Below are 14,935 nucleotides of genomic sequence, written 5' to 3'. Positions count from 1 at the left end.
TTTTAGTTCCATCTTATTTTTTCAACGCACAAAATAATCATTTAGAAACATCGAGTAGGGACTTCCCTGGTGGTCCAATGGTTAAGACTCTGTGCTTCCACTGAAGGGGGCACGACGAGTTCGATCCCTGGTTGGGGAACTAAGATCCCGCATGGATGCAGTGCGGCAAAAAAAACACAAACCTTCAAGTAGAGGGACAGCATCATGTGTGCTGTCTGCTCCCAGCTGACTTGTGCCCCCTCGTCTTCCTGTGTCTGAGGCTCGTTCTGTGGTGCAGGCTGTGGTCCACGTTGGTGGCTGTTTCATGTGCACTTGAAAAGAACATGTCAGGGCTTCCCTGGAGGCGCGGTGGTTAAGAATCCGCCTGCCGGTGCAGGGGACACGGGTTTGAGCCCTGGTCCGGGAATATCCCACATGCTGAGGAGCAACTAAGCCCGTGAGCCACAACTACTGAACCCGCGTGCCACAACTACTGAAGCCCACGCGCCTGGAGCCCGTGCTCCGCAACAAGAGAAGCCACCGCAATGAGAAGCCTGCGCACCGCAACGAAGAGTAGCCCCCGCCCGCTGCAACTAGAGAAAGCCCACGCGCAGCAACGAAGACCCAACGCAGCCAAAAATAAATAAATTAAATAAATAAATAAAAAGAGAAAAGAACGTGTCTTCTGCTGTCGGTGAGGGGAGTGTTCCACACGTATCGATTAGATTCAGTTGGCTCATAGTTGTCATGTATTGAATTGTGACTCCCCAAAAGATATGAAGTGCTAACCCTCAGTAACTCAGACTGTGACCTTATTTGGAAATACGGTCTTTACAGAGATAAGTTAAAATGAGGTCATTAGGGTGGGCTCAATCCAATATGACTGGTGTCCTTCTGAAGAGGGGAAACGTGGACACAGACGTGCACAGAGGGAAGAGCACGTGAACAGGCCCACGGAGGCGGATGCCACGTGAAGACAGAAGGCTGCAGTGATGCGTCTACAGGTCAGGAGCGCCTGATGTCTGGCAAACGCCAGAACCCAGGAAGAGGCCAGGAAGGGCTTCCCCCAGAGACAGTGGCCCTGCCAGCACCTTGACCTTGGACTTTCGGCCTCCAGAACTTTGAGACAATACATTTCTGTTGTTTTAAACTTCCCAGTTTGTGGTACTTTGTTCCAGCCATCCAGGAAGCTAGCACAGGGGAGGGCTCAGTTCGCCTGCACTTTGCTGCCTCTGTGACTAGTTTGACCTTCACTGAGAGAGGAGCACCTAGTCTCCAACTGTAACTTCAGATGCATCTATTTCTCCTCTCATTCTGTCACTTCTTGCTTTGTGTATTCTGAGGCTCTGTTGTTAGGCGCACACACATGCAGGATTGTTATATCTTCTTGGTGAATTTACTCTTGTATCGGTGTGTAATGTCCCTCTTTTTTCTTGGTAACAGACTTTTTCTGAAATGTGCTTTACTTTGTCTGATATTAACATCCTGTTTCTTTTCATTGGTATTTTTGTGGTATACCTTTTTCCATCCTTTTACTTTCAACTAACCTATACTATATTTGAGTTTCTTAGAGATGGCATAGTTGGGTTGTAGGTTTTTTTGTTTTTAAGTTTCACGTTGACAATAATGTAATTATTGATATGTAGATATAAGTTGACCATTTTGTGTTTGTTTTCTGTTGGTTCTCTCTGGGTTTTTTGTTCGCTTGTTTTGTTTTGTTTTGTTTTGTTTTTTTGACCATGCAGCATGCAGGATCTTAGTTCCCCAACCAGGGATCGAACCCGTGCCCCCTGCGTTGGGAGTGCGGAGTCCTAACCACTGGACTGCCAGGGAAGTCCCAGTATTCAATTTTAGTTCATCTGTTGTGATACTGACTCTCTTTATGGTTTTAGTGGTTGTTCCAGTCTACTTGGAATCAGTAGTTTGCTCTTTAACTGGGATATAGAAACCTTACCACCCTGGAGGCCCCTTTGTGGTTCCCCCCTTACCTCTGTGTGCTGGACACGTCACCAGACGACACCATAACAAACTTCCTTTCAGCAGCGGAATGTGTTTGGAGAACTCAAGAGGAGAGTGTTCACCGTTTCTGTTGCTGTCCCCTCCCTGCTGACCGTCCAGGTTTCCTGACACCATCTCCTTCCTGTCGGAAGAGCTCCCATCGGCATTTCTGTTAGAGCAGATCATTTTCACTGGATATAGAACTCCGGGCTGAGTCTTTCCTTTTCCCCAGCACTTAAAACATGTGCTACTTCTGGGAGTTCCCTGGTGGCCTAGTGGGTAGGACGCCAGGCTTTCACTGCCAGGGCCCAGGTTCAATCCCTGGTCAGGGAACTAAGATCCCTCAGCGCACCCCCCAAAAAAAAAAAGTGCTACTTCCTGTGGCTTCCGTGGTTTCTAATGAGGAATCTGTAGTCACCACAGGCTGCTCCCCGGGGGCCGAGGTGCATCTTCTCACTGCTTTCAGGTTTCTTTTGTCTTCAGTTTTCAGCACCGATTTAGATGTGTCCAGGTGTGGATGTCCTTGAGTTTGTCCTTTTGCTCAACCTCTTGAATCTGTAGGTTTATATCCAAATTTGGGGATGTTTTCAGCCATCATTTCTTCAAATCGCTTCCTCCTCTCCTTTCGCGCTTCGACCTTTGCGCGCCTGTTCAGGTTGGACCATCTCTGTTGTCCTGTCTTCAATCAAGTTCACTGACTCTTTCCTCTGACTTCTCCATCCTGCTATGGAGTTTGTCTAGAGGTTTAATTTTTGGTTATTTCCCTTTTTTGTTTATATCTTAACATCCACTGCAGAATGTGTTTGCTCACTCAGGCATTTTATAATGGCCACTCTGTCTGTGTCAGGTAACTTGAGCGTCCTTGGCTTCCCTTGAGTTGAACGAACCAGCTCTTCGTGTACTGGGTAACTGTAGATTAGATTCTGGACGTTGACCTTACAGGTGTGGGTCTGGTTAGGCCCAGGCTCAGTTCCCACTGCCACCCGCGGGCTGGACCCCACGTCAGCCCAGCCCCGAAAGCCACGCTCTTCCGGCCGCTCCTGCGCGCTGCTCTGCAAGCTCACCGAGCCTTGGCCTGAGCCCGAGGAGCACACGGGCAGTGCACGGGTGGTCCTGGGCGTCACAGCCACTTCACGGGCTGTTTCTCAAGCTGCTCCCTCTGGTCTGGTTGTTGGCACCCCGTCTGGCCTCCAGCCTGCAAGCTGGCACTCCCGTTAACCCTGCTCTGTCGTGCCCCTCCTTAGTCCGGCTGTGCCTGGGGCCACACAGCCCCCGGGGATCACCCGGCCTCTCTGCACTCACTCAGCTTCACAAGTCCCCTTTCCCGACCCCATGGCAGGCTGGCGGCTGTGCCGTGCAGGCCCAGGAACTGAGGGTGGGCACCGGCGAGAGGTGCCAGTGCTGGGGCCCCAGTGCTGCCGCTGCCCCTGCCCCGCCTGCCATGGCGGAGCCCTCGGCTGCCCCAAGCCTCTGCTCAGGTTTCTGGCCACACCTCCGGAGGGGCAGGGCCTCGAGCCAGCTCCCACCTGCACCCGCCTCCCCACCTGCACCCGCCTCCCATGGAGCTTGGAGGCTCGAGCCTGCTTGCTGCCCTCAATCAGACCTCAGCTCGCACGTGCTCTGGGGATGGGTGTCCTCTTCCAACCCCGCCTCCACCTGCTCGCCCCCCCACCCCACCCCCGCCTCCCGGGCCTCCCCGCTCCTCTGGCACGTTTCTGTTTCTCTGCTTTTTGTCACCCGCTTCCCAGTCCTCACACCAGGTGGGCCTGGTCCAGCCTTCTTTCCGTGTGTTAAGCATTTAGTTCCAATCACCCTCTCCTCTGTTGGCTCCCTTCTAATTTTTCGATTTCTGCATGTTTTTGATTCCGATTCAGCTGCTTTTGTTTTATAGATTTTGTAGGTTTCCTTGACGGCTTTAAATTAAACATATCTCCAGTCTTTTCCAGAAACCGCGTCACCTCGCAGCTACCCGTGGGGATTCCTGGCTCCTGTCTGAGGCCGAGCTTGGGCTCCGGGCTGCAGCTCCAGGCGGGTCCCAGGCAGAGCGCTCGGGCTCCGCTGCTGTTGAGCTCCCTTCCCTGTTCTCACCCGTCCAGTTGTTCGGAGACAGACCCAGGGGCCCAGGCTTCCCCGCTGCAGCCGTGGGGCTGGGGCTCTGTCCTCGGGGCGCAGCTGTGCCACTGGCTGGCTCCTCTGGGCACCTTGCCCTCCAGTCTGAACTCCTCCTGGGTCAGCTTCCCCGACCTCGTGTCTGTACCCGGCCCTGCCCAGCCCGTCTGCCTGCGGCCAGCTTGGCTCCGACCCCGCAGGCGACCGGGACAGCCTCTGCTCACCGCTGCCTCTGGCCTGGAGAAACACGCTGTCCCCCAAGGCCCATCCACGTGTCTTCTCGACCGTCACGTTGGCGCGTGCCGAGTGTGGAGCCGATGGCAGTTCAGCACCATCGCTCCACGTGCAGCCGGGCTGCACCTCCACCCCGGGGTGTCCCGAGCTGAGCAAGCAGGCCAGGTGAGCCCCCAGGATGGGCCTGGGCCAGGCCTGAGGGTACAGCTGGGGCCACCCCCGCCCCTCTGCTGCCACCTCCGCTGTGTCCACATTGTCACGTGCCAGGCCCCAGAGGTCTGCCCCTGCCCCTGCCCCTGCCCCAGCCAGGGCACCCCCTGAGAACTCCAAGCCCTGAAACCGGCCCCCCCCACCCCCGCCCCGCCTGCCGTCCCCGGTGCCCGGCACTTGCCAGGTCGTGTCCCTCTGCGCCCCCTGCTGGCGGGGAGCACACACGTGCCGGACGTGCTGCAGAGTCTGCGCTCGGGGATTCTTGCCAGGTCGTGTCCCTCTGCGCCCCCTCCTGGCGGGGAGCACACACGTGCCGGACGTGCTGCAGAGTCTGCGCTCGGGGACTCTTGCCAGGTCGTGTCCCTCTGCGCCCCCTGCTGGCGGGGAGCACACACGTGCCGGACGTGCTGCAGAGTCTGCGCTCGGGGATTCTTGCCAGGTCGTGTCCCTCTGCGCCCCCTGCTGGCGGGGAGCACACACGTGCCGGACGTGCTGCAGAGTCTGCGCTCGGGGATTTGTCCACAGAGGCAGCGGGGGCAGCGGCTGGGGACGCAGACTCGCGTCCCGCTGCCCAGTTCAGGGCAGCTCCTAGCGTGTGGCCTAGGGCACCCGCCCCGTCCAGCAGGCACGACGAGGGCCCGTATAGATGCCACGCCCTCCCCGCACAGACTGGTCGGCGCTGTGCTGTTGCCAACCTTTTATTCAGATCCTGAACCAGCGACATGCAGGTCCCCTGGGCCCATGGCAGCCTGGCCCACATCTCGACCCTGACGCTGGGAAGTTCCCAGAAGAGGGAGCCTGGGCTCCCTGGGCAAGGCTGGGCCCAGCAAACACCGCCAGGGCCCCACAGGGCTGGCCAAGGGGAACGTGTTGTGCAGACTGTCCCAGAGCCCAGGCCCAGGGGAAGGGGGTGGGTGAAGAGTGGGGGCCCAGTGTCCTGTGCAGCCCAAGCCAGCCAGAGACGGCCCCGGCTGCCCAAGGCTGAGCGTCACAGCTGTGGGAGGCGGTGTGCGTGCACGAGCGTGGTGGGGGCCAGGCCGTCCCCCGCCGTGGCCTCGCGGGGCCCCCCTCCTAAGGCATTTCTGCAGCAAGCTTCTCTGCCCCCGCGCGCTCTGGGCAGCAGCTCAACCCCCGAAAAAGGGCCATGGGCCTCCGTGGCCTCCTCGGTGGGTCCCAGCGCCCCTCAGCGCCTCTGGCTGGCGAACCAGGAGAAGAAGGGGCGTGGGCGCGGGCGCGGGGCCTGGTGGACACGCACCGTGCGTGGCGAGCGCCAGGCTTTGATGGTGGCGTCGTCGCTGGCCGTCAGCAGGAGCTCCTGCTCCTGGGGGCTGAAGACCACCGAGTTGACCACGTCCTGGTGCCGCAGCTTGGCCAGGCAGATGTTGTAGTGGCGGTCCCAGATGTAGCCGTGCCGATCCTCTGCCCCACTGCGAGAGCGCCTGGGATGAGCCCCCGACCGCCCACTGGGGCCCCTCCCCACCCGGCTCCGCCCCCGGACCTGGCCACGAAGTCCCTGCTGACGTCCAGGAAGATGAAGAAGCACTCGTCGTTGGGCGTGTAGGCGCGGTGGGCGCGCAGGGCCCGCTTCACCTCCCGCATGGTCTTGAGGTCGAACACCAGCAGGTCGATCTCCTCCGCGATCGGCGGCGGCTGCATGGGGTCGGCCACCACCGAGCCGCGGGGCCAGGCGCGGCTGTTTACGTACAGGTACCTGCACGGGCGCGCTGCTCAGTAAGGGCCCGCGGACGCCCCCACCCAGGCTGCCAACAGACGCCCACCTGTTGTCGGGGGACAGGCCCATGCCGATGATGTGTCCGTGCACGTCGATGACGTGGTCGAGCGCGTCGAAGAAGGCGTCGGAGCCCCGGCCCTCGCCCAGCACGGGCCCCGCCGTGGTCATCTGGTGCGGCAAGATCTGCTTGATGCCTGTGGAGGCCGAGTGGGCAGCGCCTCAGTGCCTGGGAGCGCCCAGAGGCCCGCGGCGCCACCGGCCCTGTGCCCCTGGATCCGAAGGTGCGCCCCGGGGGGCTGCACAAGTGCTCACCCCCAGGGCAAAGAGAGGAAGGGACTCTGCGCACAGACGGGCCCCGCCCCACCCCGGGAAGCCTAGCCCGGGCCCCTCACCGATCTGGTGCGGCGAGTAGGTGAAGCAGCCTGTGGTGAAGATGAGGAGTTTGTTGCCGGCGGCGGCCGTGCTGCGCTCGGGGGGCTTGGTGTGGCCCTGGGCCAGCAGCTCGGCCGCCTTGGTCTCCAGCGCACACTCTGACGGCTGGGGCTGGGCCCGGCCCTCCAGGACGCGCCGCAAGCCCTTGGCGCGGGCCGGGCCCGGGTTGACTGCCTGGTCCTCGCTGTCGCTGCTCAGCTCAAAGACACAGCCAGGGCCTGCGCCAGGGGCGCCGGCGTCCAGCAGGAGCTCCGGGCTGTCGAAGCGGCTGCAGTCGGCCACCATGACGGTGCGGATGGTGCTAGCGTTCAGGTTCTGGATCTTGAAAAGCCGCTTCACCACGTTCACGTTCTCCGACTCCACGTCCTGGGGGCACGAGCGCAGGGGTGGGCACGGGCTGCTGGGGGCCGCCGCCGGCCGCAGGGCCCCCCCGCGCGCACCTGGAAGGCGTTGTTAAGCCAGAGCACAGAGCACGACGTGATGTCCCCGATGCGGTGCAGGTTTCCCGAGATCAGGCTGGTGTCCGTGAGCCAGCAACCGAACACGTCGTAGGGCTTGTTGCGCACGCGGGACAGCAAGGCGAAGGTGTCTGCGGGGAGCAGCAGGATGGGGCGAGGCGGGGGGGGGGGGGGAGGTGGGGCTGGGGGCTGGAGGGATGGGGGGGCTGTCCAGGCGGGGGGCGGAGCTGGGCATTAGGGGCGGGGTTGTCAGGGCAGAGATGGAGATGGAGCAGGGGCCTGGGTGGGACAGCACCGGTGTGAGGGCCGCCCACCCTCGGCCCACTCTCACCTAGGCTGATGACGGCGATCTCGCCCGAGGAGGAGTTGTGGGGCCCCAGGAACACCCCGGACGCCAGCAGCAGAGAATCGTCCTGGTTGAACTGGGAGAACTGGGTGTAGCTCCAGTTGTAGGGCCGCATGTCTGCGCTGTGCAGCAGCGAGATGGTCAGGTCATTGTTCCAGATCTGCATGGGGAGCCGAGCAGGCGCACCTCGTGATCCCGCCCTGCACGGGGCCCCTCTCCTGGTCGGCTCGCTGAGCCAGTGCTTGGAAACCGCCATCCGGTGGGGGCCCCTTGTCTTTGGCTGTCAGACCGCCAGAGGGATGTGAGTACGTGGAGCTTGGGGCCGGCTCTGGAGCAGCTGCGAGCAGGACCCTCTTTTCTCTGTAGGCAGTTAGGGCCGCCCAGCCCCAGCCTCCCAGCCCGGGTGATCCAGGCCAGTGGTCCAGGTCCCGGGCCTCCCCGTGCGGATGCAGCAAACGGGCCAGCTGTCACTCGTGGCCTGGCCCTCTCTCCCTACAGGGTTAGCCGCCCTCACCTTCACGGTGCAGTCCTTGGAGCAGGAAGCAAACTGGTAGCCTGAGTGGGAGAAGCTAAGGTGCAGGACCTGGTCGGTGTGCTCCTCGAGAGTCTGCACCTCCACGCAGGGCACTGTGTCATAGAGCCGCCGAAACTCCTCGTACCAGGATGTGGCCGCTGTGTGTGTACGGGCGTGTCACACTGGGGCCCCACGCCTCAGAGCCAGGCCCCTGACAGCCAAGGGCCAGCCCTGCCCACCCTTCGGCCTCCCTCCCAGGCCCTGTGTTTTGAGGCACAGCCTGGCTGTCCTCGAGCAGCACGAGCACCAGTGGGCTTCAGGGCGGAGTGCAGGTGCTGACCTGGGTGTCGGGGCACGTTGCGGGCCACCTGGTAATAGCGGTAGAACTGCTCCCTCCACAGGAACTCATCCCGGGACACGGCCTGCCACTGGTGGCACACCAGCCCCGCGGCCAGCACGTCGGCCGGGCCCAAGTTCAGGAAGATCTGGTAAACGAGGCTGTCGGGGAGCAGGGGTAGGCCCCCCTCGTCCATCGTGACATTCTGCCCAGGCGGCCCTGAAACCCATGCACGGTCCCCTTAGCCGCCAGCTGGACCAGGGAGGACACCAGCCCCCAGGCCCAAGGAGAGGCGCAGGGGCCTGCGGCTGAGCTGAGGCAGCCCGCCGACTGCCCCGCTGGGAATTCCAGGGGCTAAGCCTGTGCGGAGAACCCCCGCGGCCGAGGATCCAAGAGCTTCATCAAGCCTCCCGGACGGCCACGCTGCTTGGACCCCGCACTCCTGAGGGTCCCCGGAAAGGCCAAGTCATCCCCGGAACAGGCAGCTTCCGGGCCTGGGCCAGCCTGAGGCGGAGCTGGCGGCGGGCCCTGAGACCCCAGACCCACCCTCACCCCAAAAGCCCCCTCCTCGGGACAGGCCTTCTGTCCTGAGTGGGGCCCTGGGCGGGTCCCTCTGACCGCCCCCCACAGGATCCCAGGGAGTCGTCTGGCTGGCAGGGCTGGTGACCGCTCTGAGGCCGAGAAACGAAGGGTCGGTGGCCCCTGTGCACCCTGCCTCTCTGACCTTGCTGCCCCAGGCTTCGGAGCTGTCAACATGGGACAGGGATCCTTCTCGGGAGAGACCTGGGGCGGCGGGACGAGGGCCAGCCCGCCTGCCCCAGACGCCGCCAGGGACGCCAGCCGGCCCTGGGCTCTGCCCTCTGGCCTAGGAGAGCCCTGCCAGGTGGGCGACGGGCCAGTGCGGCCACTGCCGGGTGAGCTGGGGACGGGGGCCGGGGGACCGGGCCCGGGATCGGGGCGGGGTGACGACGCTCCCCGGGGCCAGGGCGCTGGGGTCCGGGCCGGGGTTCGGACATGGCTGGTGTCGACGCTCCCCGGGCCGGCCCCACTCACCGCGGCCGCCTCCGCCCGGCTGCGCTGCCCCCGCCCCGGCGCCAGGCCTCTGCCCGCAGACCCGCTTCCGCCCTCCGTCGCCGCTCCGGCCGTCGCGTCTCTATGACCGAGCCCGCCAGGCCAACGTCACGAGCCCCGACGCATCGATGGCCGTCGAGGGCCGAGCCCAGCAGCCCGCGTTGGCTGTTACTGCGCCTGCGCTTCAGGCCCCGCGGCCCGGGCGGTGCTTCTTTGTGCGCCTGTGTTTGCTCGGTCTCTCCAGAAACAGCGCCCCTGGCGGCCTGGAGGGGCGGCGGCCGAGCGCCGTGGGTCGTGGGCGGGGCTGCGGGCGAGGCTCGAGATCTCCGGTTCGAGACTAGGCTCCGGCGCTTCCCAGTGTCGGGCACAAGTGTTCTTCGCTGTGGGGATGAGACTAGTCCGTACTTCAAGGAGCTGTTGGCGGTTTAAGGGAGATGAATGTGCAAAGGGATGAGCACCAGCCACACTGGAAGTCACGTGGGGGCTTGTGGGCAAGAAGCCAGAGGTCAACTCGGACTTTGTACACAGGACATGGCGACAGGGCCCTGCCGGGAAGTGCAGGGCCGAGGTCAGATGTGCAGGGTGAGGCTGAGTTCGTGAGGAGGCCGGGGCAGGGGCAGGGCCGGGGTGGGGGGCGGTCCGTTTGCTTGGCCCAGGGCCGGGGGGGGGGGTGGGGGATGCACACAGACTTCCCGGGCCGGACGGCTGGGCAGCAGTAGGCAGTGGACTCCGACCCGGGACTTGACCATCCTGCCCTGCGCCTCCCCCAGGCCTGTCACCGTCGCTGCTGTCGCCATGCTGCCCCCCAGGACGGCATCCCTCCTGACTCTGCTCCTGGCCGTCGGCTCCTTGGGTCAGAGGGTTCAGAGACCCCCTCGGCCCCCGTCCCCCATCAGCGCCATCCAGCCCAAGGCCAACTTCGACGCGCAGCGGGTAGGCTTGGGGGAGCCGGAGCGGCGCGCGCCCAGCTTTGCAGCCCCCGTCCCCGCGTGCCCTCACGGGGCCTGTTCCAGTTTTCAGGGACCTGGTTCCTTGTGGCCGTGGCCTCTGCGTGCCGCTCCCTGCAGGAGCAGGGCCACCGGGCTGAGGCCAGCACACTGCACGTGACTCCTCAGGGTGCCGCCATGGCTGTCAGCACCTTGCGGAAGCTGTGAGTCCCGGCACGGAGCCCCGCCCCCACCCAGCCTCCCGACTCCCACCCCGGCCCCCAACTCTACCCCTGCTATGGCCTGCGGCCCTGCGACCAGGGTCCCGGCAGGCCCCACCCAGTTTGGGGTCCCCAAGCCTGCTGTGCCTCCTCCCACCCCCACCCCCCAGGGATGGGATCTGCTGGCAGGTGCGGCAGCTCTACGGTGACACGGGGCTCCCAGGTCGCTTTCTGCTCCAAGGTGAGGTGCGGGCCATGGGGACAAGGGTTCAGGGCTGGGGGTGAGGCTGACCCTGACCTGGCTCTGCCCAGCCCGAGGCGCCCGAGGGCCGGTGGACGTGGTCGTTGGGGAGACGGACTACCAGGGCTTCGCCATCCTGTACCTGGAGCGGGCGCGGCAGCTGTCGGTGAAGCTGTACGGTACGTCCCCACGGGACCGGGTCTGCACGCCCGCAGGGCCGTCTGGGTGGGCCCGGATGGGCACGTGGACGCTCCCCTCCCTTTCCCCTGCCCTTGCCGTTAGGCCCAGATGTGGGGACAGAGAGGAGACCGGGGGTGGGGGGCAGGGGTCAGATCACAGCCCCCGGCACACAGCCCAGCTCCCAGAGCGCCCTGCCCGCCCAGCCCGCACCCACCCAGCGGGCGCCCAGGAGCCCCGTGTGTCCCGCACACAGCCCGCTCGCTCCCTGTGAGCGAATCATTCCTGAGTGTGTTTGAGCAGCGGGTCCAGGGTGCCAACCTGACCGAGGACCACATCCTGTTCTTCCCCAAGTATGGTGAGTGTCCCTGCGTCTCCCGCGGTCCACCTCGCCCTCCCCCGCGCCCCGGCCCCGCCACCCCTGACCCCAGCCCCGGCCCCCAGGTTTCTGCGAGGCCGCGGACCAGTTTCACGTCCTGGATGGTGAGTGGGCAGCGCCGGTGGGGCGGTGTGGCAGGGGGCTGGCAGCGCGCGGCTCCCTCCTGGATGGGTCTCATCTGTGCTGCAGAAGTGAGGAGGAGGCCGGCGGCAGCCCTGCACCAAGCAAGCAGCCAGGGCCCTGGAGGTGCGGCTCTCGCCGCCCCCTTGCTGAGTGGGGGGCTCTCTCCCGTCCGCCCCTGAAGCTGCGCCTCGCCGCCAGGAGCTCGGGGCGCTGCCTTCATTAAACGCTGTCAGTCTCAGCTCCTGGATTCTTCCTTTCCACGCTGGACCCGGCCGGGGTCTCTGCCCACCTGTCATCTCACGGACACGTGGGGCCGCTTCCCGGGTGAGCCAGGAGGGCATCGGCTTGTCTCCTGGTGAAGAGCCCTCCCCAGGGAGGTAGGGGTGGGGAGTGGCTCCTCCTCAAGGCCTAGAGTGCCCAGACTCCCTGTCCCCAGTGTCCTCTCCTCTGGCCATCGCGCTGTGGTTGTCCTTGTCTTTCCTGCTCCCTGACTCTGCACGCCTGCCCTGCTGGCCTCGCTGGGCTGCCCCGGGTGGGCCCAGGACCTGAACTCGCCTTGTCCAGACATGTCGGTCTTTTCTAGAGGGATGAGGAACCCGCCCCTCAGGTCCTTTTTGTCATCTGCTGACCACTGAGCGCCCTCCTGGGAGGCAGGGGCCCAGAGTCCCAGGGGGCCCTGTGGCCAAGGCAGGAAAGGCCCTTGGGGAGGGTAGGCAGTTTCAAGGGGGCGGGCAGGGAGGCTCCGTTCCATTTCCTGGGTCGTGCCTGGGCCTGGGGTGAGCTGGCATCTGTCTTAGGAGGATGTGAGGCTGAGCTGCCCCTCACAGCCACCACGGGGGCTAGCAGGGCCAGACAGGGCACAAGACTGGCCCGCGATTGGGACCGACCCCCCCGGCGCTGAGTCCACTCCTGGCATCGGGCATCAGGTGCCCCTGAGGGGAGATCATGTGGGTGAGCGGCCAGGAAGCACAAAGAGAGGTGGGGGGATCTGTACCCCAACCTGGGGGAAGCAGGCCTGCCAGTACTGGGGTGAGCACGGGGGCTCTAGGTGCAGAGGGAGGGACCCCTGGACAGACTGGGTTGCCCCCAGGAGCCCACACCCAGTGTCAGCCCGAGGTCACCAGCCATGAGGGCCCACAAGATGACCTCTGGCCTGTAGAGAAGACCTTTCTGGGACGTGGGAGCTCCGAGGCCCAGGGAGAGGCAGGCGGGGACTGGAAACGATGTCCTCGCCGCCCCAACCGCTGCCTGGAGGGGCCCCTCCGAGTGACTGTGGACTGTTGGGAGGGGGTCGAGTGCTGGGACAGGTCCACACACACCCCCAACCCCCCCGTAGACTGCGCGTCCCTTCCACACACCAATGTCCTGGCCAACCCGCCCATCCCTCACCAAGGGTCCCCGACAGTGGAAGAAACGCCAAAGAGAAAATCCGCGGTTGCAACCATCTGATGCCCGAGAAACAGAGACCAAAGGGCGCGAGTACAGAGCAAATCACTCTGGGATCCAGCTGTCCTTCCGTCCCTCCAGCCAGGGTCTGCCCGGGGCTCCCACCGGCAGGGACAGCCGCCGGGGGCCGTAGGGAGGGAAGTGCTCTCGCCTGCGGTGCCAGGGTCCACGTGGGCTCAGCTCCGGCCCCTGCCCACAAGAGCTCGCCTGTCCAGACCCGTCCTGTTAAACAGCTGACAACATCAGCCAATTCCCACAGCGCTGGGGACGTGGGAGGGTGCTGCCCCCCACGCACGCCCACCCACCCAGTGCCCTGTTGGGTCCCAGGACTCCCGCCCCGCTCCCTCCCTCACCCCGCCCCCGCCCCCGCCCCTGCTGGGCGACAGCCACGGCCAGTCAGCGCTGTCTCCGGGACGTTGTGGACGCCTGTGCCTGGTACACACACAGCCCGGCCAGACCACTGTGTGCTTGCCTGTCCCCCTCCCACTGTGCCCCCCCTAATCAGGAGAAGGGGCAGCCTCCCTCAAGAGAACCTGGGGAGAGCTTCCGGGCAAACGGCAGCCCCCGGCTTGGGCCGGACCGGGGCTGGAGAGTCGGGGAGCTGGTCATTGGCTTGGCCAAAGCCGGGCCTGGGAGAAGGGCCCAAGTCGCCCTGTTTGGGGAGCCTTAGGGTCTGTCTGATGAGCATTCCTGAAACGCCCACTGCAGGCCAGCCTCTGGGCACACAGGTGGCAGGTTCCTGACCCTGGGAGCTTGAGGTCCAGTGCTCACCGTTCCCTGACGATGGCGAGGCTGAGGGGGCACCTGGGAGCTGGACCCCCACCCCAGCCCCATTTCATGCCCCCCAGCAGCCTCTTTCCCTGGGCTGCGGGGAGGACCAGGCCTCCGTGGGTGAGCTGTAGGCCACAGAACGGGAGGGACCGCCGCCTGGTCCCTGGAGAGCAGGGTCAGAGGCCCCTGGCCCCACCTCTGCATGCCCACCTGCCCTCCGCACCCGCTGGCCCAGTCCGGACCAGGAGGGCTGGGGTGGCGGTTGCTGGCAGGAGCCCGCAGCCCTGGAGGGCTTGGTGTGTCCACAGCGGGCAGGGACTGTGCCCGACACCCCAGTCTGGGCCATGCCCACCTGGTGTCCCTTGGCGCCGGCCTCCCAGAAGGGCAGACAGGGCTGGTGGGAAGAAGGGAAGACAAAGACCCCGCAGAGCAGAGCTGGAGGCCACACGGGCACCTGTGTCACATGGGCTGCAGCGCAGAGCTGGCCGGGCCCCAGAGAGACCACTGTATGCCTGGCCCCGCGTCTCCCAGACAGAAAGGAGGGCCTCTGCTCTGGGGTGTGGGCAGGCCAGGCTCCTTAGAGGCCCCTCTCAGAGCTTCTGGGGAAGAAAGGGTCCTTCCAGCAGAGCTGAGCATCCCAGGGACCACGCCAGGACCTCTCAAGGGACCAAAGGGCCGAGGCCACAGAGCAGGCCAGCCCCACCCGCGGCTGGCTCCTTCCATGGGAGGGGGCGGTGGGGAACGGAGGGCTACCGTCGCAATGCATTTTGCTTTTGCTAAAATGTTTAACAAGCTCTAATTAAATTTTCAAAAACTGGGTGAAACAATTGTAGCTCTAGATGAATCGTTTTTGTTTTAAATGTATTTATTTATTTGTTTTTATTTTTGGCTGCGTTGGGTCTTTGTTGCTGCGCGCGGGCTTTCTCTAGTTGTGGCGAGTGGGGACTACTCTTACTTGTTATGTGTGGGCTTCTCATTGCGGTGGCTTCTCTTGTTGCAGAGCACGGGCTCTAGGCACGCGGGCTTCAGCAGTTGTGGCTCGCGGGCTCAGTAGTTGTGGCTCACAGGCTCTAGAGCGCAGGCTCAGTAGTTGTGGCACACGGGCTCAGTTGCTCTGCGGCATGTGGGATCTTCCCGGACCAGGGCTCAAACCCGTGTCGCCTGCATTGTCAGGCGGATTCTTAACCACTGCGCCACCAGAGAAGCCCCAGATGAATCGTTTTTATGTAAA

The 14,935-nt window shown here is 63.9% G+C and overlaps 2 protein-coding genes across 3 annotated transcripts; one reads left to right on the top strand and one right to left on the bottom strand.

Moving 5' to 3' along the window:
- Positions 1-5,212: 5,212 nt before the first annotated feature.
- On the bottom strand, positions 5,213-9,559 carry FBXW5 (F-box and WD repeat domain containing 5). Of its 2 annotated transcripts, none has more exons than XM_067742616.1 (9): positions 9,403-9,559; positions 8,353-8,568; positions 8,013-8,170; positions 7,484-7,658; positions 7,135-7,283; positions 6,655-7,060; positions 6,309-6,456; positions 6,029-6,241; positions 5,213-5,957 (listed from the first exon to the last, which is right to left on the bottom strand). In XM_067742616.1, exons 2-9 carry the CDS (start codon positions 8,543-8,545, stop codon positions 5,714-5,716), a joined length of 1,686 nt encoding a protein of 561 aa, XP_067598717.1. In that variant the 5' UTR covers positions 8,546-8,568; positions 9,403-9,559; the 3' UTR covers positions 5,213-5,713. The 2 variants fall into 2 exon arrangements, with proteins under 2 accessions (XP_067598717.1, XP_067598718.1); XM_067742617.1 differs by lacking the exon at positions 9,403-9,559 and adding an exon at positions 9,074-9,358.
- A 274-nt stretch (positions 9,560-9,833) lies between these two features.
- C8G (complement C8 gamma chain) lies at positions 9,834-11,725 on the top strand. Its single transcript, XM_067742631.1, has 7 exons — positions 9,834-10,002; positions 10,191-10,353; positions 10,434-10,570; positions 10,738-10,808; positions 10,880-10,987; positions 11,242-11,343; positions 11,430-11,725. The coding sequence occupies exons 2-7, from the start codon at positions 10,216-10,218 to the stop codon at positions 11,708-11,710; spliced, it is 837 nt and encodes a 278-aa protein (XP_067598732.1). The 5' UTR covers positions 9,834-10,002; positions 10,191-10,215; the 3' UTR covers positions 11,711-11,725.
- Positions 11,726-14,935: the final 3,210 nt, after the last annotated feature.

This window comes from Pseudorca crassidens, chromosome 7 (genome assembly GCF_039906515.1).
Source record: "Pseudorca crassidens isolate mPseCra1 chromosome 7, mPseCra1.hap1, whole genome shotgun sequence".
NCBI lineage: Eukaryota > Metazoa > Chordata > Mammalia > Artiodactyla > Delphinidae > Pseudorca > Pseudorca crassidens.
Note: the sequence above shows the minus strand (reverse complement) of the source record. Positions and strands in the feature narration are given on the sequence as shown.

Excerpts from the sequence above, each read along its gene's own strand:
- FBXW5 (XM_067742616.1), bottom strand. The coding sequence starts at position 8,545 with ATGGACGAGGGGGGCCTACCCCTGCTCCCCGACAGCCTCGTTTACCAG. Across the intron at positions 7,659-8,012 it reads CCAAGGACTGCACCGTGAAG|ATCTGGAACAATGACCTGAC; the intron begins GTGAGGGCGGCT and ends CTCCCCATGCAG. Across the intron at positions 6,457-6,654 it reads CTACTCGCCGCACCAGATCG|GCATCAAGCAGATCTTGCCG; the intron begins GTGAGGGGCCCG and ends CGGCCTCCACAG.
- C8G (XM_067742631.1), top strand. The coding sequence starts at position 10,216 with ATGCTGCCCCCCAGGACGGCATCCCTCCTGACTCTGCTCCTGGCCGTC. Across the intron at positions 10,809-10,879 it reads AGGTCGCTTTCTGCTCCAAG|CCCGAGGCGCCCGAGGGCCG; the intron begins GTGAGGTGCGGG and ends GGCTCTGCCCAG. Across the intron at positions 11,344-11,429 it reads CCTGTTCTTCCCCAAGTATG|GTTTCTGCGAGGCCGCGGAC; the intron begins GTGAGTGTCCCT and ends CCCGGCCCCCAG.